The sequence below is a fragment of the Capronia epimyces genome (assembly GCF_000585565.1).
Source record: "Capronia epimyces CBS 606.96 chromosome Unknown aczIQ-supercont1.9, whole genome shotgun sequence".
Lineage (NCBI taxonomy): Eukaryota > Fungi > Ascomycota > Eurotiomycetes > Chaetothyriales > Herpotrichiellaceae > Capronia > Capronia epimyces.
In genome coordinates this window covers 1,397,684-1,419,484 of record NW_006912912.1, presented here as the reverse complement: position 1 = coordinate 1,419,484, position 21,801 = coordinate 1,397,684, and the positions used below count along the sequence as shown (strand labels likewise).

The 21,801-nt window shown below is 53.5% G+C and overlaps 6 protein-coding genes across 6 annotated transcripts; 4 read left to right on the top strand and 2 right to left on the bottom strand.

The window, feature by feature from the left end:
• Positions 1–1,300: 1,300 nt before the first annotated feature.
• A1O3_09496 (uncharacterized protein) lies at positions 1,301–2,782 on the top strand (the record flags this gene model as incomplete). Its single annotated transcript, XM_007739590.1, has 1 exon — positions 1,301–2,782. The coding sequence occupies one exon, from the start codon at positions 1,301–1,303 to the stop codon at positions 2,780–2,782; it is 1,482 nt and encodes a 493-aa protein (XP_007737780.1).
• Positions 2,783–4,219: 1,437 nt separating this feature from the next.
• Positions 4,220–5,260, bottom strand: A1O3_09495 (uncharacterized protein; the record flags this gene model as incomplete). Its single annotated transcript, XM_007739589.1, has 1 exon — positions 4,220–5,260. The coding sequence occupies one exon, from the start codon at positions 5,258–5,260 to the stop codon at positions 4,220–4,222; it is 1,041 nt and encodes a 346-aa protein (XP_007737779.1).
• A 6,015-nt stretch (positions 5,261–11,275) lies between these two features.
• A1O3_09494 (H+-transporting ATPase) lies at positions 11,276–14,538 on the top strand (the record flags this gene model as incomplete). The annotated part of the gene is made up of 3 exons (XM_007739588.1): positions 11,276–11,687; positions 11,745–11,968; positions 12,025–14,538. The coding sequence occupies 3 exons, from the start codon at positions 11,276–11,278 to the stop codon at positions 14,536–14,538; spliced, it is 3,150 nt and encodes a 1,049-aa protein (XP_007737778.1).
• A 1,056-nt stretch (positions 14,539–15,594) lies between these two features.
• Positions 15,595–16,413, top strand: A1O3_09493 (uncharacterized protein; the record flags this gene model as incomplete). Its single annotated transcript, XM_007739587.1, has 1 exon — positions 15,595–16,413. One exon carries the CDS (start codon positions 15,595–15,597, stop codon positions 16,411–16,413), a length of 819 nt encoding a protein of 272 aa, XP_007737777.1.
• A 204-nt stretch (positions 16,414–16,617) lies between these two features.
• On the bottom strand, positions 16,618–18,885 carry A1O3_09492 (uncharacterized protein; the record flags this gene model as incomplete). The annotated part of the gene is made up of 1 exon (XM_007739586.1): positions 16,618–18,885. The coding sequence occupies one exon, from the start codon at positions 18,883–18,885 to the stop codon at positions 16,618–16,620; it is 2,268 nt and encodes a 755-aa protein (XP_007737776.1).
• Positions 18,886–19,448: 563 nt separating this feature from the next.
• A1O3_09491 (uncharacterized protein) lies at positions 19,449–21,794 on the top strand (the record flags this gene model as incomplete). Its single annotated transcript, XM_007739585.1, has 2 exons — positions 19,449–19,490; positions 19,539–21,794. 2 exons carry the CDS (start codon positions 19,449–19,451, stop codon positions 21,792–21,794), a joined length of 2,298 nt encoding a protein of 765 aa, XP_007737775.1.
• Positions 21,795–21,801: the final 7 nt, after the last annotated feature.

Below are 21,801 nucleotides of genomic sequence, written 5' to 3'. Positions count from 1 at the left end.
GCTGTCTTGCTGTCTTTTCCGCAGCGATAATTGAGGCGTGACACGGGCACCCAACGGGGGGCTGGGCCAGCTGTCGCATTTTCATCACGTGACCACATTAGCTGACAGCCCTGGATCGGCGTTTGAATACGAAGTACGGAGTATGTCGGGTCCATATGGATAGATACCTAACGGTGACTGCAGCAATCGAGGCAGCATTCTTATTGAATGCGAGGATGGTTGAGAATTCGAGAGAAGCAAAAGCAGTACGGAGGACTGCGTGGGAGGCGCTGCGCGCAGTATAAGAGGTTTATCAACAGACAACATCTGCTTTCAGCACAGCCCCCTGTGGGCTTGTTCTACCTTGTTCTACGGCTTAACGTAGGTACCGATTACGGATACATATCCACGAGTCGCAACATATTCCCCTTTGGTCTATCTTCTTTGATGCCGCGTAGCAGGCGTCTCACGGCAGACGATGCCCAGGCTTATATGCAAGGCCGTTGAGATCGCTAGCCGCGTCACTGGACTTGTCTCCAGTACCCTTCCACCTCCGCAACAGTTCCCTGACACAACTGTAACGTTGCTGTTGCCGTTGCCGCCGGGTCCCGTGCATTGAGACAATAATCTCGGTCGCATACTCCGTCCAGGGGTATGGTGACTCATTGGGGCTGCTCGGATTATATGTGCCCCCCGAATCGTGTGTGGTTTACTTAAGCCAGGAGCCTCCTAAGCCCCTTTGGCGGGTGTCAAGGGGAGGAACTCCGCGGTCAACGCCCAGAGTTGGGTCTGGCCAGGGGTCCTAAGGGTGCTAAGGTGCTACTTGTAACTACCTTACTGCCCACCTAACTGCCTAACTGCCTACCTATGGTACCCCTACATCGTCGAATGGCGTCATGAATCGCACTGCATGTCTGGCGTCTGTCTCAGGCTGGCCACAGCCACAGCCACACTACCGCGTCATCCACCCTCTATCTCTGCGGGCCAGTTGAAACTTCAGGCGATACGTACTCCGTAGAGAAATCGCAACGTAGGCCATATCGGGAAGTCGTATTGTACTCCGTACACCTGCATCATACCACTGCCCCCTTGTGTGCTTGCACCTCTCCCTCTGATATGCAGCCGAACACTACCCATTACTACGGCTTTCTCTGTTTTTCTCTCCCCCAGGGTATATTCCGTACACAATCGCTCCTACCGAGTGGGCTTATCGTCCCAGCTATCGGCTGATTGTTGAGGCTCTTCCACATCTCCCATGCCCAGACGATATAATCACCTCCCCTCGTGATTCCGCTCACCTTGGGGCAGCGCCCTTTCCACCATGCCTGCGAGTTCGTCGACAATGAACAACTCCAGCTCAGAGGAGTCCTACGACATGACGGAGGCCAAAGACTTTGCTCCACCACCTGCACAGAGCCCCAAGAGCGCCAAAGTGTTCTTCAACAACATCGCAGACTTCGAAAACGCGTCCACCATTGATCCTCCTGAGAACATGCTCGCCGAAACCTTTTCCACCGAAACCAGAGCCGGCAGACCACGTTCCATGTCCCACCATCTTTCAAGCAAGAAGATCCCCTCAAGGCGGCTGCTCAAGATCAAAGCGAAGTTCTGGAGGTCGCTCATGACCCTGGCAATGCATTTTCACGATTTCGCGCCGCCTCGACCACCACCCCCGGCGTTCAAACATAAGATCCCCACGGACACTACTCCCATCGAACTCTTCTTCTACCTTCCCCCCAGATACGAAGACACTCTTCGCAGGGACCCTTCTTTCCGCTTTCCTGCTGTCATAAACTTCCACGGAGGTGGATTTTGTCTAGGCGATGCAAGAGATGATCGATATTGGGCAAGAGTTGTTCTGGAGCATACCAACGCCATCTTCGTGAGCGTCAACTACCGTCGGGCTCCCGAACACCCATTTCCTGTACCGGTAGATGATTGCGTTGAGTCAATCCTCTACGTGGAGGAACACGCGGCAGAATTACATATCGATGCGTCCAACCTCGCTCTCTCTGGATTCTCCGCCGGCGGTAATCTGGCATTCAGTGCCTCATTCCGCCTGGCATATCACAGAGGAATGGATGCAATGGATTGGAGGTCGTCCCGGCCCACAACGTCTCACAGCGTTGTAACAACGTCTCACAGCGTTGTAACTGATGCTGAAGGCACCGATCGTGAAGGAAATGACCACGATATCCACAGCCTCGTCACTCCCATTCACTCGACCTCCAACCTCCTGCGGGACCGGACGGACACCCCGTTACGGATTCGCTCTATAGTTGCCTGGTATCCTCTACTAGACTGGACAATGTCTCGAAGCCGAAAGATACGCGAGTCTCGCAATCCGAAGAAATGTCTACCCAAAACCTTCACCGACCTCTTTGACTTTTCTTATCTCCCTCCTCCAGACGTTTCAGGCGACCATTGTAGTCCCTATGCCTCGCCAGGTCTTGCACAGGATCACATGATTTGCGACGGCCTACCGGCTGATATTCAAATGTGGCTCTGTGAGTGGGACATGCTGCTCCGCGAAGGCCAAATCTTCGCCGATCGTCTTGACAGACTTGGCAAGAGAATCGACACTAAACTGATACCACGCGTGCCTCACGCATGGGACAAATCGCCCAACCCCTTCCGAGACCAGAGGGCAATCGATATCTTGTATACGAAGTCAGCAATGAACCTAAATAAGGTGTTCCAAGATAAAGAAGGATATGGTCCTGCAAACTCGATGAGTTCTCTCCATGCCACGGATTCCATTATTGAGAGGCAACCAAGACGAAGTATTGTCTTACCGATATGATTCCCGGAGCGTACGTGCCGACTTGCAAGGCGCTTTGCTCATCCTCTTTATATCTGTTACCCTCCCGCTATCTCTGCCACGTTGGACAGACGGAGTTGGTGATTCGGTTTCATGCGGTCCCGGCGGCTAACTCAGACGACGACGGATTGCTCAGAGGAAAATACCTCCTTCCACCGATCGCCATAGCATGCCTATGCTACGCACTGATCCCTCTGGGTCAGGTCTATGAACGTTTTTGCTGCCAGAGACACCCCTAGATCAAGTTCAGCTCCCATCATGAGTTAGCGTCTCTAGGGACCATAGGGGCATTCAGAATGATGTCACCACGAGGCTGACCGTGCCAATGTTCTTACACCGAATTCAACAAGCCTCAACTCATACGCTCAAGTTCATACCTTCTACCAGGGTCGGCTTCCGTTTTACCATCCACCAACCATTTTTCAGGTTCGTGGCATACCGTCACGGCGCCAGCGTTCTCCCTATGCATGACGCCATCACGTATGACCAATCTTGCAGGCAGGACATTGTTTACGGCACTTTTACGACCTACGTCTGCTTTCTTTTCTATTCGTTGTGTGGTCTTGGGGTTGGGATTCCGCCCACCATTTTGCCAGGCGATAGGGTCGACCGGTCAAGTTTGGGAGTTTGATGCTGTGGGTAAAAGCGGGTTGTGACATTCGAGCAAGGTTAGCAGCTATGATGAGGTTGATGCCCTTTCTAGGCATATCCTGGCCTTGGGACGGACGACCGTTCGTGCTGATGCAAGATGTATCATGATCTCTTCAGAGCGCAGGTATTAGATACAGCATACTGTGCAATTCACCCTTTCCTGAGTTATGACTTTTTTTCTTACATCCTTTCGCTGCTGTTCCCCCTCGTTGCTAGCTTGTCCTACGCTGCTTCTTTCCCTGAGGCTCTTGCAGATCTAGCTGCATCGATGCTCTCCTCGAAAAAAGGCAACGATAGTATCCCGCTGTCACAGCGCCATGATAGACCGGCCTCTCATACGCGTGGCCAGCTCCTGCTCTGGATTCATGGGGCGTGATCCAGGAGACTAGATTGAAAGTCGTCAGGGTCAAGATGGGTCATGATGTTCTCTTCTATTAGCGGGTTGCTGTTCGCTGCTAACAAAAATGACCTTTAGCCTGCACCATGCGATGCCATTGCTTGTGTTGAGTTTGTGGGCAACCCGTAACGCTATCATTGATTGTACAGTTGTGAGATTACTATATCAATGACGACTCTATCATGCGCATGCTACGCATACACAGAACGTCCCCATCTAAAACCCTATCATACAATAATCTTGTGATACGATTCCATCCTTGATTGGCATGTTCATTTGGGATTTTGTCACCAGCTTCCTCCTTAGGTCACCCCAGAGCATCCTAACAGCCTTGATACGAAGGAGGCTTCATCCGGTCAGGCTTGAACGCTCTAATACCGCTTGAAAAGGTAATGGCTGTTCGTGGTTGATACGGCCGGGAAAAACAGTTTGGCAGTAGGTGTAGGTGGCGTGCATGGAACAATGGAGGTCTGGTTCAACAGTTCTGTGGCGGTGCCCGATGCTACATCCGTGCCGGTGGGCTGAGTGAAATTGTTAGTCCGAGGACTATCGCCTGCAGCATCTGAGAATGCACCGGTACCAGCGGGTAGGGTGGCATTGTAAGTCTGAGGGCTGCCGGTTCCTATGCGCGATCCCACACCAGTACCAGTGGGCTCAGTGACATTGCTGGTCCGAGGTCTCCCAGTTCTCATGCCTGACGCCGCGACTGTCCCAGTGACATTGTTGGTCTGAGGGTTTCCAGTTGCTGACCAGCCGGTGCCGATGGTGCCGGTGAACCAGATAGGTGGCCCCCAGGTGGTGCCGGTGAACGAGATAGGTGGCCCCCAGGTGGTGCGGTTGCCTCCTCGCCAGGGAGTCCCCGAGCCCCAGGCGGTTACATTGGAGGTCCATGCTGTAGGATGACCCGAGGTTGTCAGATTGCTCGAAACAGATGGAGTAATTGCGGTAGAATTTGGGAAGCTGGTAATTGATGGAGTTGAAGAGGGAATGTTGTTGCAGACAAGGTTCTGATATTGTGCAACATGGATGCCCAGGTAGTCTCCAATGGTATCGAAGAGACCCAGATTGTCACAAATCTCGGTTCTGTTGGTAGTGTAACCGCCAGCAACTCCGAGGCCCCAGAGCGCAGCCTGCAGAGTAGAGTATACTTCCTGACGATTGGTATTGAAAGCATAGCCATGATCAGCAATCCAGCATAGGAGATTCTTGACCAGATCAGGTTTGAGACCTGAATCAACCATCTCGACTTGGGCCTCGGTTGTCTGGACTTGCTGGCAGGCAAGTGCGACGTTCATGCCCGAATCTGCAACATTGAGTGCAAACATGGCAGACATGATCTCCTCCAGTGAATCTTGCGCCGGGCCAGAGAGAAGTTGGGAATTCGGAGCGATATCAGCGACGAAAGCAGCCATCTGCTCGAACAGACTATCTGCACCAGAACGACGAAAGACTTGTGGACTGGGATGGCTGTTGGCAGAATGATCGAGGATAGAGTGAGGGGAAACTCTTTTGAGCTCTTCATGGCGTCCATAGACGCCTCTGGTCGTAACTGAGGTCTCTGGAATGCATTCGACCCGAGTAACCGTGAGCATAGAACTGGTAGTCTTTGTGGTGAATGGACCCTGCGTAAGTCAGTCAACGCCTCTTCTAGAAAGTGCACGAAGTTGTACCTGCGGATCAGGGTTGTTTTCGAAATTTGTGACATTGCATCGGTAACACTCAACGGCCTGATGTTGTTAGTGGGCAAATTCCCGCAGAAGGGGTTGCTATTCACATAGATATACTCAGTCATGATTCCACCATAGATCGTAGACGTGGGACCGTTTTGAGGAGGCATGTAGGGAGTGAAGGTCAACGTGCAGCCTGGTGATGCGGGTGGGTTCGAGTATGATACTGGTGTACATGCTGGGGTTGGAGCAACAGCAGAAAGACCCAGGACGGCCATGGCCACGAGGAAGAGGCCGTGAAGCCACATTGCGAGAATGTGAGGCGGGTATTGGGATGATCGGGAAGCAGCCAGGTATGCAATGAGGCTCAGCAGATGCAGGAAAGCACTGGCACTAGTCTGGCAAGGGATCGAATCGGAATTTGTGGTGCAGTAGTTGAAGGGAAGAGAAGTCGAACAAGATGAGAGAGGAGGGGGATACTTAAGGGCGCAGTTTTGGAAGAACCACAGTACCCGGGAAGGTGAGGTTGTTACCAGCGAAGAAGGTGCATGCCGTGTTAAGGAAGCAGGAACCTCGTGCAGTTCAACACTCTGATCATTTGAGGAAGGCACGCAGTGCGCAGTGCGGTATTGCAAGTGAGCAAACTGCCAGTGCTCATTGTGATGTGCAAGCGCCTCCCATGTGCCAAACCAGACATGGCTAAGAAACATGATCACCTCCATCTCAGTCCTTCTGTTACCCGCGTGTCTGTACTGTTTCAAATGCTAAAATCACCTCGAGCGCATGCTATCTGTTCCATCGATCAGTAGCTAGAAGGAGACAGCCCGTACGGAACGGGGGAAAGCGAAGCAGGACACAAGGCTGAGAACATCATTATACTGGAGAGGCGTCTGAGTGCACCATCTCCGGCTGGGATACTGTACTTCCCCGGTCTTGTGTATGCTGCTGTAACGACAGATTGAGTTCTGGTCATTGAATGTCTCTCTTGACGTAGGCCATTTGATAGACACAGAAGCTGCCGCTTGTCCTCCACAATATCCCAAGCTAGTACTGACACAGAACCTCCTTACCTCATACCGGGCCAATATCTGTGCCTATCAATGGCCGAGGTGAGCCTGATCTCAGCAGCGCGTGGGAGACAGACCAAAGCGAGTCGGGAGCTGGCAGAAAGAATTCACATAGAACCACGTGACCTTGCAATTGCATCAGTGGAAACTCATTCACTTGCTGTGACAATCCAACCAAGTCAGAGCTCCTTAGCTCCGACAGACGTCGGCAACAATGCCTGGATGCAAAACGGAAGAGATATGTGTACGGAATACAATGCACCCCTTCGCTTACAGTTTGGCTAACCAAAATAGGCTTCCTTATCTTCAGCTTGCTTTCCCTGCTAGCATCATGACTGGCGCCGTCAGTCCATCCTCCAAATCAAAGTCGTGAGAAGTATCAAGAGATCGAAGATCGGAGGCGAAATGCAACTGGTTCGACGGCGCAAGAGCGGCAGGACTGGCTCCTTTGCTGTTACATCATTATGTTGGATCGCATTTTGACACATTTGGACCATCTCAGAATTGCAAGATGCGGGGTTGGAGTTGCAGGATCACCTACCCTTTACCTGGAGATTTTGCCGACACCAGATGTCGGCAGCAGGAATACTGTAGATACAGTGTATGACCATTAGGGGCGGCAAGGAAAGTGATGCAACGCGGCAGACCATGTGTCCACTCATAAAGCTCATGCAGAGCACATCCCACGATGCACAGCGCAGGGCAGTGGAGCTCACCGAGAGTATGGCTGGGACAGCTGCTGTCGCACCACATGCCACTGTCGATTTCTTACAGGTGTAGCTTGCCCACAGACACTGACTGGCTTCAATAAACCTGGTCCCAACAGTCCGACGAGGAGACAACGGCATCTGATCTGCCCATTTGAATCGTGCTTCACACCCTCTTCATGCGAATCGCAAATGTTGCCGCAGATCTTTTGACCAGTACTCGGCACAGATATGATTTCGCCTAGTCGTCTATCAGTAGTTGGGTTCCTCTTTGTAGAGCCTATTGGCTTGGGCGACATCCTACATGGACCACTCTGCTTGTACCATTTGCTTGAAACTTCATCAGGGAGAAACGTATTCCCATGAGAAGGTTTACATTGTCCTGCGCTGGACAGTTCAAGTGCATGCTGCGGTCTTCGCGTTGGCTTCACTTTTGGTGCTGGTTTTGCTGCAAGGACCCTTGTAAATGGACTTGCTTTTCCCGTGTAGAACACGGTCAAGTCCGCCGCGGGTGCCTCTGGTCTGCAGTTCTCGGCTAGCCACGTACTGCCACGGGAATCGTGTAATAGTAAGAGCGCACTTGGGCGAGATGGGAGGACGCTCAGATCAACCTTTCGAGTTCGCGTAAATGGCCCTAGGCATTGCTTCTGGGAGAAAGGACAAAGCGACGAAGTTATCCGCCGAGTGCAGGGGACTGGAGCGCGATTTTCCCTCGTGTATCACGGACGGGGTGCGGCGAAATCTTCAAGTCTGAAACTGGACGCATTGGACGCATCCTCTTGGTCATCCAGGTTGCGAAGCATCTTCTCTCGGGATCGTGATTGCGAATTGCTGTCCACCGACAAGGAAAATCCCTCATGGAATGTTGGTGGAATACTGAGTAGGAGGCAAACCAGCGCCTTTAAGTGCCGTACTCCATAGATCTGCCCCCAGGATGCTGCGGCAACGGGCGTCGGAGATGCGCCGGGCGTAGCATCTGCGACAACGTAAAAAGTACGGAGTACGGAGTTCTCAAGTACGCAGTCAAAGGTAACGATCTTGAAGGAACCCTCAGCAGCCCCCCACAGAAATAATATTTTACTTGGGTGGATTATGGTGTTATCCTGAGGCTCCGAGTTTTCCAGAAAAATGCCGCAGGAGACCTTATAGCCTCCACCAAACCTATCCCGAATAAACATACCGAGCTGGGGCTCCTGTTCAAGAAGGGTCGCTTTACGACCCGAGTTCCGCTTGAGGTTCTAGCAAACAGGATCGCAAAGTCAAGAGCTCGGTGCTCGGGCGTTTAAAAAGGACGAGGGTAATTTCGACGCGGCGATTCAGTTTCGTATCCGGTAAGCTCGATTGTGGCATCCACTGGAACTTGTGCTCCACGGGCTCCCACATAACAAGAACGAGGCCATAGGCTATCAGCAGCGACAAGAGCTGGGCACAAGGCTGATGGGTCACAGACCACAGATCAGGCTGATCCAGGCGCAAAACAGACCAGGCAGTGGAATTCTGTCGGTGCAATTTCTTTTTCCACAATGTTGATGTTGTTTACTTTGTTATTGTCAAACATTCCTAATTTAGGGCCCAGTGGATTGGCCAGACCAGGACATCGAAGGGTCTGTTGCAGAACCACCTCGATGCGCGCCAGAATCCGCACTGCATCCAGCGCTTGTCGCTCGCCTGGCACTAGTGAAATTCACACCTTAAGCTTTCAATCAAACTGTGGGCCTCGACTTGTGTGTTTTGAATCTCCCAAAGCACCACAGCTGGCCGGTTCGGACCTGGGCAACATCACTTGCGTGGGCAAATCAGGCTCAACCTAAGCAGTCAAGCTTGATGTGTAAGTAGATGAATAATCCCGGGCGCGCCGGCCCCGGATATGTTAGGAACTGGACACTCGGCTGGCAGACCGGGCGGTCTACGTAATCGAGATCAATATCGTTAAAGCTGCAGCCCTTCTACGGCCTGTGGGAGGGAGATATCAGCTTTCCTCTGTCTGCGGGCGCCAGACACCGCCAGGTGCTCCGGACTAGGTAATAGTCAGGCCAAGTTACAGCGCGCGCGCACGCCGGTTAGCGGTGCCCGGCAAACTGGGGATTCCCATGTCGGAGGAAGGCAACGACGGGGCCGACTGCTGGGCAGTCAGGGTTCCAAAATGGCTCGTCGTTTGAAAGCCTGGCTAACCTTGCGATACACGGCCGTACATTCCCACTGCAATAAATGGTTCAAATGACAGATCGCAGGGATCGGTGGACATCTAGCTGTTGAGAGCTAAGATCAACTCGGCGGCCCATACGTGCACCATCGTCAAAGGCCGTCGTTCCCAGAGTGGGCGGGCGGTGATGCTCGCAAATGATACGACGCAATGAAGTCAGCGTGGACCCGTCTATCCTTCTGCACCCGAGCATGGTTTGCAACAAGGATGGAATCATGGATATCTAGCCCTTTGGGATACAGGGAAAAAGACCAGAAAAAAGAATCATTCCCACAAAGAGTGGTGAGGCCGGAGTCGGCGAAAGTTGAAACACTGGACAAGTAAACGGGCAAGCCACAATCACAGGCGATTCTGATCACAGTTCAGGGCCTGAAAAAGGGACTTGTCCTTGAGTGAAGGACGGTCGCCGGCAGATGTGAGAAAACCCAACCTTCTCTCATCGCCGACTTTCCACACACACAAGTGGCCACACATATTATTACCGAGCTATCAAGAATATCGTTCATGGACAACATGCGACAAAACGAGGCTGGACTTCATCAGGCAGAGGCTCAAATGGTGGTAGGAAATTGCTCGACCAATAATTGTAGCTGGAAAGCTAACACATCTCAGCGTACTCCATAGACTGAATGATATCTAAAGAAGCAAAACTTGTCCTGCGCTGTAGAGCCTACTCCGTACCCGGGCTTATCTTTAGATTCAACATAATATGATCTCCAAGCTTTTGCTTCTCCTATTTCCCGCCACCAAATTCGTTGGACGCCAAATTCACGGAGGAAGAGACTGTAGAATTTTCAAGGATGGAGCTGCTTCATGGTCAAAGGGTAGCAGCATAACGCGTCCCAGAGAGTTGGCAGTAATGAGATAGCATAGGGAGTGTTGGCGTTGCTTCTTCCTTCGTCTTTGGAGTGCGCCCGACGGGTTGCTTGGGGGGTGCCTGGAGGGTGCAAACTGCTGGGCGACGGGGATGGATAGCTGAGGACCTGAGGACTCCTTCACCACTGGAGCCGCTAACCTGCGACGAGCAATCGCTGCACCTTCCCTCGCAGGCCCACGTCATTGGTGCCGTAGGAACGCCGGTAGTTGATTGAGGCGCCGCCTAAGACCGGTAGACAGACACCAAAAAAATCAAAACATTCTCATGGTGGAGTTTAGGCACAGGTCCTCATCCAACCGTCCATCTCCCTTTACTCAACCCACCCTTACGGCCTCTTAGTAACTCGATCCCTGCACATCCGGCGGATTGGCGGCGTTACCTCAAACCGCCATAAGTCTCGTTTCGAGGAACCCACGTTCCTCCACTACTGTTGCACGGACTTGCACACTTGTTATTGGTGTCAGCGTTACCAAGGTGCGTATGGCTCGGTACGGCAGACCGTATCTGTTACCGTCAAACATGCCCGTTGCCCGTGTCTTTCCCTTATCAAATGGCTCACGCGGCATGCACGCTGACCTCAACCTCAAGGAAAGCTTAAGCAGCCAACCAGATTCCTCCTCCGGGGACCTTGTTCGAACTATCGCAGCTCCACGGGCTTGTCGGATCGCTGGTGGAGCCCATTTTCCTGTGAACCCGCCAGTGATTGTTGTGAAGGTGAGCTTGCCATTTCCTTCTGCTCTGCTCGTATGGGCTTTACTTTAAAGAGGGGTTGTACGCTGAAAGCTCCAAGCTCTCTTCTTATTTCATCAGCTTGGTCTTCCCGCCTGACCTTGTTGTCGTCGTCGTTTTTCTTCTTCTTCGTTTTCCTTTCCCTGCGTACTAACCTCTCCACTCCCACAGTGAACCATGGCGGAGAAACAGGATCTCGAAAACGGCGACCCAAAGCGCGAAAGAATCTCTTTCGCCGACGGATGGGATCCTGATAAGGACGAGGGCGAGTATGCCAACCTCATTCGATTCATTTCCACCTACCGCGACCGTCGCTTCTCCAAAGCACCCTCTCAAGTCTCCGGTGAAGATGCTGCAGATACCACACAAAAGAAGCACCCTTGGTGGAAAAAGCTCTTTGGCGTCTCTGCCGGTCCTGGCGCACTCTACGAAGTACCAGAGGAATGGCTCAACACCGACATTCACACGGGTCTGACTGAAGCGGAGGTGGAGGTCAGACGCAAGAAGACCGGCTTTAACGAGCTGTCTACTGAGAAGGAGAACATGCTCGTTAAATTCATCGGTTACTTCAGAGGGCCTATTCTCTATGGTCAGTCTTTACCACGGGATAACGCTTTTGCTTGCAAGCGATACTGACTGTGAATAGTGATGGAACTTGCTGTCCTCCTTGCTGCTGGTCTACGCGACTGGATCGATTTTGGTGTCATCATCGGTATCTTGATGCTTAACGCCATTGTCGGTTGGTACCAGGAAAAGCAGGCTGCCGATGTCGTCGCCAGTTTGAAGGGCGACATCGCCATGAAGGCTGAAGTTGTTCGTGATGGCAAAATCCAAGAGATCAAAGCTCGTGAGCTAGTGCCTGGTGACATTGTAAGCCTCTCCCCTCTCCTTTCATTTCTGTACATCTTGCTAAGGACATGCTACAGCTCATCCTGGAAGAAGGTTCCGTCGTCGCCGGCGAAGCCCGTCTGATCTGTGCCTTCGATGACACCGCTGCCTTCGAGGAATACAAAGAGATGATGACTGATCCCGAAGGATACCACTCAAAGAACCACACAGACTCTGATGACGACGACGAACACCACATTGGCAGCTCGATCGTTGCTACTGATCAATCTGCCATTACTGGAGAGTCGTTGGCCGTCGACAAGTACATGGGTGACATCTGCTACTATACCACCGGCTGCAAGCGAGGCAAGGCCTACTCTGTTGTCACCGAGTCCGCTCGTGGCTCTTTCGTCGGCAAAACTGCGTCTCTTGTCCAAGGTGCTCAGGATTCTGGCCATTTCAAGGCTATCATGGACTCCATCGGTACGGCGCTGCTCGTCTTGGTCGTGTTCTTCATCTTGGCTGCTTGGATCGGTGGCTTCTTCCACCACATCAACATCGCAACTCCTGAAGACAGCTCTATCAACTTGTTGAACTACGCACTCATCCTGCTCATCATCGGTGTTCCCGTCGGTCTCCCTGTCGTCACCACTACCACCTTGGCCGTCGGAGCTGCCTATCTCGCCAAGCAAAAAGCCATCGTCCAGAAATTGACTGCTATCGAGTCTCTGGCTGGTGTCGATGTTCTATGCTCTGACAAGACCGGTACCTTGACTGCAAACCAGTTGACCATCCGCGAACCTTATGTCGCCGAAGGCGAAGACGTCAACTGGCTCATGGCATCTGCTGCTCTTGCTTCGTCTCACAACTTGAAGGCTCTTGATCCAATCGACAAGATCACCATTCTCACGCTCAAGCGATACCCGAAAGCCCGTGAGATCTTGCAACAGGGCTGGAAGACGGAAAAGTTCTTGCCTTTCGACCCTGTCTCCAAGCGCATCACCACCATTTGTACATTGAAGGGTGAAAGATGGATGTTCTGCAAGGGTGCGCCAAAGGCGGTCTTGTCTATTGCAGAGTGCGACGAAGCCACTGCCAAACACTACCGTGACACTGCAGCCGAGTTTGCTCGCCGCGGCTTCCGATCCCTCGGCGTTGCATCCAAGCGCGGCGACGAACCATGGAAGATCATTGGCATGTTGCCCATGTTCGACCCCCCTCGTGAGGATACTGCGCATACCATTCTCGAAGCCCAGAATCTCGGTCTGAGCGTCAAGATGTTGACTGGTGACGCCATCGCCATTGCAAAGGAGACCTGCAAACTGCTCGCCCTTGGTACCAAGGTGTACAACTCTCAACGTCTTATTGCGGGCGGTGTTACCGGTACTACCCAGTACGACTTGGTCGAGAAGGCCGATGGTTTCGCTGAGGTGTTCCCCGAGCACAAGTACCAGGTCGTCGAGATGCTTCAACAACGTGGCCACTTGACTGCCATGACTGGTGACGGTGTCAATGATGCCCCATCCCTGAAGAAGTCGGACTGCGGTATTGCTGTCGAGGGCGCTACCGAAGCAGCTCAAGCCGCTGCTGATATCGTTTTCCTGGCGCCGGGTCTCAGCACCATCGTCGATGCCATCAAGGTTGCTCGCCAAATTTTCCAGCGCATGAAGGCCTACGTGCAATACCGTATTGCTCTTTGCCTGCACTTGGAGCTTTACCTGACCACCTCGATGATCATCATCAACGAAACCATCCGTACCGATTTGATCGTCTTCTTAGCCCTGTTCGCCGATCTTGCCACTATCGCGGTTGCGTACGACAACGCCCACTACGAACCCAGACCCGTCGAATGGCAGTTGCCTAAGATCTGGGTCATTTCGGTCATTTTGGGAGTCTTGCTTACCCTTTCCACATGGATCATGCGTGGTTCCTTCTATCTGCCAAACGGTGGTCTGGTCCAGAACTTTGGCAACGTTCAACTAATGCTTTTCTTGCAAGTCTCACTGGTTGAGAACTGGCTTATTTTCGTTACCCGTGGTGGAAAGACATGGCCTTCTTGGAAGCTGGTTGGTGCCATCTTTATTGTCGACGTTATTTCCACACTTTTCTGTGTCTTCGGCTGGCTCTCAGGCGCCAAACATGAGCTGAAGACGCTACCGATTGATCATTTTACCCGAGATCACTACAGCGTCCAGACCTCCATTGTCACAGTCGTTGTCATTTGGGGTTACTCGATTGGTGTCACTATTGTGGTCGCCATCGTCTATTATCTCCTTACCAGCATGGCCTGGATTGACAACCTTGGCCGCGCCCAACGCAGCCATGCCGACACCACTATGGAGAACATTCTGTCGCATCTCGGCCGCGTCGCTCTTGAGCACGAGACTGATGTCCACGGCAAGCCCAAGTGGGTCTTGGGCACCAGAGCCACTGGAGAAGAAGAAGATGTAAGTCGCCCTGTCCCGCAGAGTCCTGTTACTCAAAAGCTGACCAAATCTCCCAGGAGTAAATGCCATGCTAGCATGGGAAAAGAGGTCTTCCTTTCGGTGTCAGGCAGAAGGGGTTGCTACCGAAAGCGCGTGATCTTCTTGTTATTTCATAATTCGAGCTAATGGAGGTGCAAGCTATGGAACAAGCCGGTGCGAGTCGGACAACCAACCGCCGATTACCATGTATTGTTTTCCACAGCAGTGCCAAACCCGAAAAAACATGAAAATAACCCGTACTTTCTTGATATGATAGACCTTATGTGAAAACAAGCACCTCTTCAGTTGGGGCGAAATTGTCTTCGATCAGTGCCTGCCGTCGCGTGATGCTATCCCAACGAGTAGTACTCCGTATAAGGGACCACTCACTGCCTCGCTCTGTATCAGTGTATAATAGTAGTGTCTGGAGTATCCATCCGTACGTGCCACCAGGATCTGCCCGGTCCCGTCTCACCAGCGAGATCGATTCAGCACGCAAGAGCCGAGTCCCAGCATCTGCCATACGAGTATGGATCCAGCCCGCCCACTTCGCGAGGTTGGCTAACATTTAGTCGGTGATTTCTCTCCCATGCCCTGCCATATCATGTCAACCTATCACCCCCCACGTTGACTGTACAATGGCTACCTAGGGGATGATCGGAGGAGGCCAGACCAGCAGCACAGACATGTACCTCAAAACAACAACAAACAAACATTTCGGCAACCCACAACACTGTGTCAGTCTAACTCTGCCCTGTGCCATCCGTCAACCTTATTACACTTGAAGTATGGCTCGAGCGCAGTGGAAGCACAGGGCGTCATCTTGGTCGAGCGCGAGGCTGTTAAAGCGGCATTAAGTGTGCCCATGTCGCGTCTAGTGCGCGCCGGGCAATCGATAAGGAGCCCGTGACGCTTTTGCTCTGTTGGCTTTTTGCGCGAGTTGTCCTCTTCCAAATCAGGTGGAGGAGCACCACGTTCCACAAAAGAAATCTACGCAACCACCATCTCACCTTCTGACTCTCTACCTGCGCTTCTTTGGGAGAACAGCCACACTGCTGCTGTCTAAAAGCGTGCCACGTCTTTTCCGTCTTGGTGTCTTGAAGACACAGCGACCTCTTTCGGCCACTCCCATCAGTCCAACGACTTTGGTTCGGGACCCATGAAACGCATTCTCCCAACGACGGATCGATAACTCCCACCGCAATGGAGTACCTCTCCCTCCTCATACCGATCGCCTACCTAGGCATCCTGATCGGCTCGATGGCGACGTTCTCGCACCTCTACCGCCAACGACAGGTCAACTCGAAACTGCGGCTTGCCCCCTATTTCGGCCCACACACGACGCGCAACATCTACCTGTCCCTCCTGCACCTGCAAGACCAGGCCGACTCTTCCTCCTCTTCGACCGGCACCACCAAAGTCCCCGACAGCGTCTTACGTGCGGCCCTCCTCGCCCGTGCGGTGGAAGACATCCAGCGCATCATGGAGGTCCGGACTCGCAAACCCGCGCTGACGCAGCTCCTGCAGCGCGGCGTGGTCGGCGATGAAATCTTCCAACGCCTCACGCGAGCCGAGCAGGAAATGGAAATCGAGCTCAAGGACGTCGTCGCCGAAGCCAACGCTCTCGCGCCCAACTGGGGCCAGACCATCTTCCAGAGCGCCAATGAAATGGTGCAGAACAAGGTCCTACGCGACAAGTTGGACGCCGTCAAGGCCACACTGCCCGTCGAGAAGGCCGCGTGGGATGCACAGCGCGAAAAGTCTAGGAGAGAACTGTTGGGCGTCGATTCCGATCCGGTGGCCGTGCCAGTGGCACAATCGGCTCCGGGTCAACTGTCCCTGGCAGAGCAGGCCGCCAGAGCTGCCGCCATGTCTGCAGTCACGAGCAGCGATGATGATGGTGTCATCGTTGAATCTCCTGGTTCGGGACAGCCGACAGCATCAACAGCTCGCACAGGTGGAACGGGAGCTGGCGCCGGCGCCGGGGGCGGGAAACACAAGAAGAAGAAAGGCAAGAGATAGAGAATGTGTCAACACTGTTTCCATAGTCCCTGCATCGCATCACTTTAGCTGAGGCTGAAGTTCTATGAGCGTCCCCCAAAAGCGGCATTAGATGGAGAGTCTCTTGCTTTCATGCGTAATGATACAAAGTTGGTTTCAACCAGTTCCTAGTATTACTATATATACATCGTCCCAAAATCCGTCCACACACGGTGGTTTCGTCCTTCAGACTTGAGTGTCGTCCCAATCACGACGGTCGAGAACATCGGTGGGAACAGCAGTCTTCATCTGCGCAGCGGCTTCCAAGACGTCTTGCACCATGCCGCCGTCACCGTCGCCTCCTTTCGATGTCTTTTCCATGACCATGCAAAGAAACGATGCCAACACATCCAAACGGAGCTGCTTCGCCTCTCTGCTCTCAAGATCGCTGAACGCCTCTGGGTCGGCCTCTGCTTCTTGCATGTTTTTATCCATCATCGCGACCACGATTTCCGTAAGAGTCTTCACGGCGGTCTGATATTGTGAGCTCTTCGAAATGCGCCGGTTCCGGCCGCCCGGCGGAGTCGGGGCAAAGTCCGTCGCAAACGAACGCGCGGCTTGCATGATGATCAGGCGGGTGATTTCCTCATGCGGCAACATGTTGAACGAGTTGCGTAAGCCATACAGAGCACAGAGTGTCCCGTGCATATCATACGACAGGCAGAAACATCGGATGATCTGCTCGTAGAACTCGGCAGAAAACTCGTCCTTTGCAGAGTCTCGCTTCTCGGGCTGCAGCGATTCAAGCCACTCTTGCATCTCCGCAAATAGGGTTCGCGCATCAGGGAATCTCTGGTTATGAGCAGCAGGTGATCCGTAGTGGGTCTTTGCGGTGTCCCAAAGCGCTGCAAAAGTCTCGAGGTCGGGCGCGATCGACTGCCTCAGCGTACAGTACTTCGTCCATACATCCGGAATCCGCCCCAACCGGAGTGATGCGTACAACCAATGGTTCATGATGAATGAGTTGGGGTTGATTTGCGCCGAGACGGTCATGATATCTGTGAGACGATTCGCGTTCACAAAGTCCGACCGCCGGGTATAGTGTAACAGGAGGATCGAAAACGTCTCAATGGTAGCAGCTGGTGCGCCTCGCCGAAGGAAAAATGGCGTCTGCTTCACCGGAAGAGAAGCACTCGGTTTGGCTTGTGCTGTACCGGCTTCTTGAGAGAGTCGGCTCTGTACTAGATCGATACGAGCTTGAATCATTAGCCAGGCAGTATTCTCGGCCTTCTGCCGCGCGCTGGGGGATCCTGCGCGGACCCAAGCCGCAATGAGGCCGTTTAGATGTCGAGCATCAGGTTTGACTCCTCGCTCATACATCAACTCCACCACCAAAGCGGCTTCGTCCACCTTATCCTCTCCCAGGAGCCACTTGATCCACGATGCGAAGAAGAATTTGTTATGAAACGATCGCGGAAGGACAGCCAGTGTCGCAAGTCCAATCCGACTAACCATATCTTCACTTGATGACTGTGCGCCCTGGGACTGTTTGGCGACTTCCTGAAAGGTCTTCCAGGAGTCGCTCGGTGACCTGGCCCTGAGCAAAAACATATCTTTGAAGACCGCTAGAGCAAGCTCTGTACGGCCTGCATCGAGTAAGACGCTGCTGATCCGGCCTAGGACACCTACAATTGTGTCGTCATCTTCAGAGCTCTCCAGCCGTCTTCGTAGCTCCAAGTAGCAGAACCATGCTCTTTCTGCGGCGGTCGGGTTCTGGCTCTTGGCCCATGCAGAAATAACCATGACAAGGACATCTGGGTCGACAAGCGTGGTGTGGTCGTAGCATTCGAAGGCAAGGGTTTGTGCCTTGTGCGGTTTTCCCAACTCAACATATATCTGGATACCAGCGACCCAAAATTCCTCGGCGAGGTCATCGTTAAGCCCCAGTCGAGATCTCCGTCCCTCCCATGTTTCGGCCGCGGCAGCAATGTCACCGTTGGCTCGCAGGGCATCAATGTATTGGATCCATTCCTTGTCCTCCAACGGCACCTCGGCTTTATTCATATCCCCCGCCAGCATCTGCAGGTGCTTTGGTCTGTAGTACTTAGTGCTCTGCGTCTTCCAGAGGAAATGCCAGACATCTTCGGGAATGATGATGGAAAAGTTGGCCACATGCTGTTGACATCGGAGATACCACTTCCAGAGTGCAAAGTAGATGCGCTCGTTGGGCGGGCCCTTCTCCGCCTCTTGTAGCGCCAGGTTGAAGCGCTTGACATAGATTTTATCCCTCGCGGGTATGCCGAGAGTGACCTTTAACGTGGATTTCTCCTGGGATTCGCGCTTGATCTCTTTTTCATCCTTGGCCAATTCGTCCAGTTCTTCATCGGTGATCAAGTCCAGATCTTCCCGAGGCAGGACGCCTTCCTCTTCCAACGCCTTGAGAAGTGCCTCCCTTTCGCTGGCTGGGAACGAACGCATGAACTCGCTGTCAGGACCAAACGGCCCTTGCCGCATAATGGCGAGCTCACGGTCCAACTCTTCCAGCTCCGCCCGGACTTGTTGCCCTTCCGTCTCGAGATAGTCGTGGACCGGGACTCGTGTTGAAGCATCTTGCCCCTGCTGCTCAAATTCACGTATATTGAGTTGTTCAGTAGATGCAACTGGGGCATTACGGAGAGGTCGGGGTCGAGGTCGAGGTGGTTGTCGATAATGACGGACAGGCTGAAGAAGTTGCAGGCAGGTTTGATGGCCACCGAAGCTGGGGGACAGGTAGAATTGTTGGTGCCATCTTCGAGAGAGACGGCAAATGCTCCGCATAGAGGGACACGAAGCTGACAAGCACAACAAACTGCACAAAGGTTAGATGAAGCCTGGTTTGAAATCCGCATGAAGAAAGAAAAAATTGCCTTGACATTAATTACGTTGTATACGCCGTAGAAAGACCGGGAAGAAAATGCGGAGAACGCGCCTCAGCCAAAAGCCCAAAGCCCACCGCGTCGTGTTTCCACCCACAGGCATCGATCGGGCTTCTGATTTCAGAGTGTGATTCCTGGCACTTGTGGGATTTGGTATGATCAATGGACCCAGAAGAGATCCAGACCGAAGACAACGCTCACACTGTAAGACCAATTCACGATCCCTCGGCCATTTCCTGCTAAGTAGAACAGGGGTGCTACATCTTCAAACCTGCGGGCCACGACGATGCTGAACCAGTTGACCGGCCGAGAAAAAGACGAAAGACCACCAAGTCTCAGTCACAGTCACAATATAACGGCGGGGACGGGGACGGGGACGGGGACCACACATGGCCCGCACTTCTCGGGGGGCAGGAGGCTGAGGCTGCCATGCGACTACGGAAACAGCAGTTTCGAAGCCAATGGGAGACACACCAGGCGATGATTGATGAGGCCGTGAACGAAGTGGACGATACATTCGTGGACGACGTTTTACACTATGTGAGACAAGAGCAGGCAAGTTCTCCAGGCAGGCTCAAGGCCGGATTGCTCGTCTCTGTGCCCGGGCACAATGCACAACGCGACCTCGTCCAGGGCTGGAAGAGCAGACGGGCAAACGAAGGCGACACCAAAGAAGTCCTCGTCGCCCTCTCTCCCACCCACGCGCCGAACATGCAGACTGCACTGAAGAATGTGATCCGCATGGCGATTTGTCAAGACGGTGGATGGGAGGAATACACGGAATTCCTGGCCCAGCATAAAGCGATGATCCCGATGAACTTCGACCTGGAACTGCTGCAAAAGTACGTGCAAAAGCATGGGATCCAGAGAGTCCTGGTGTCTGTCCCGGACATCGAAACATTTGACACGGCCATCCTCGCCGAATTGATCTCCATGTTGGGGTCCTGGTCTGCTCGAATCCCGTTGGTCTTACTGATTGGGATATCTACGACGGTCGAGCTCTTCGAATCTCGACTGTCCAGATCGACAGTCTCGCTCCTGGAGGCCGAGGTGTTTGAACCATGCCAGTCGCCGAAGCAGCATGACCCGCTGACGGCCATCTACGAGGCGGTCCAATACTCGGACACGACGCAGATGTTCCTTGGCCCTGCTGTACTGGCTATTCTGGCTGAATTGGCAGAGGACCAAAGCACGACGACCGAGACATTTGCGCGCACCATGCAATACGTATTCATGTCGCATTTCTTCGCGAACCCCTTGTCTGCATTGTCATCCCCCTCGGAATCCAAGATATCCGATCAACCAACCGTGTGCCGGGCAATCCGCAACACAAACGGATTTAAGAGATACTGCGAAGCCCTCGCCAAAGGAGATGCAGCGCAGCGTCAGAAGGCTCGTGCTCTACTGGTTTCGGATGAGACGCTCGAGGAGGAAGCCTTGGAGGCGATCCGCGCGGGCCAACAGCGGCTGCGCTCCAGCCTTGCCGCCATCAGAACGCTGAGAAGGCTCTCTCGTTATCTGCCCAAATCCCATGGCCGTGGACGCCCTTCTCTCGACATCGAGACCGAGCTGCTTGCCGCCCTACCTGATCTCACACAGACCGAACACTTCGAAGCCGTTGAGCTGGCGATCCAGGAAATGGACTTCGTACGATTCCGGGCCTTCTTCAACGAGGCCGCCTCGACTTTGGAGGACGTGAAGCTGTTCGAGGCCAGTCAGCCGCGCACGGCCACGGCCACGGCCACGGCAGAGATACGGACGTACACTGACATCGAAGAGGCCATTAATGCCGTCGACACCACCATGGAAGACGATAGTGCTACCGCGCTCACCGAGGCCTTTTCGGGCCTTCTGCGACGCTATCTCCACGGCAAGACGTCTCTTCCTTCGCCGGACACGGCACCTCTGCAAGCAGTCACCAATCCGTTCCACGACTTCATGAGCGAGGCCTTCACATACACACTGAAATCGCCGCTCAATGCCATCGTGCACCCACGAGCCCGGTACAGTCTGGAACGAGCGCTGACCCGCCCGGCCGACTATCTGGGCTGCGAGTGCTGCATGTCATCGAGCAGGACCGGCGAGGTTGCCGACCGCGCCACCCTGCCTGCGACCAGTCTGCTGCTCAGCATGCTCAACGAGGCCGGCCACGTGGTCAATGTGCGGGACTTGTGGGACGCGTTCCGCGACACCATTGCCCCCGCGCTTGCAGGATCTTCTGGGAGGAAGGTTGACAGCGTGTTGCAGGCCCGGGACGGAACCGAGGTCAGCTTGTCGCCGCGCCTGGAGCAGCGACGACCCGACAACGAACCCCGAGAAGCTGACGAAGACGAAGACGGAGACGGAGACGGAGACGGAGCTGACATGCCCTCGGAAGCTATGGAACGGCAGGCTCTGGCTCTGTTCTACCGCGCCCTCGCTGACCTGCGCCACCTGGGATTCGTCAAGCCGAGCAAACGCAAGCCCGGGGTCGACTGTATCGCGAAGACGGCGTGGATGGGTCTATAGGGGATAT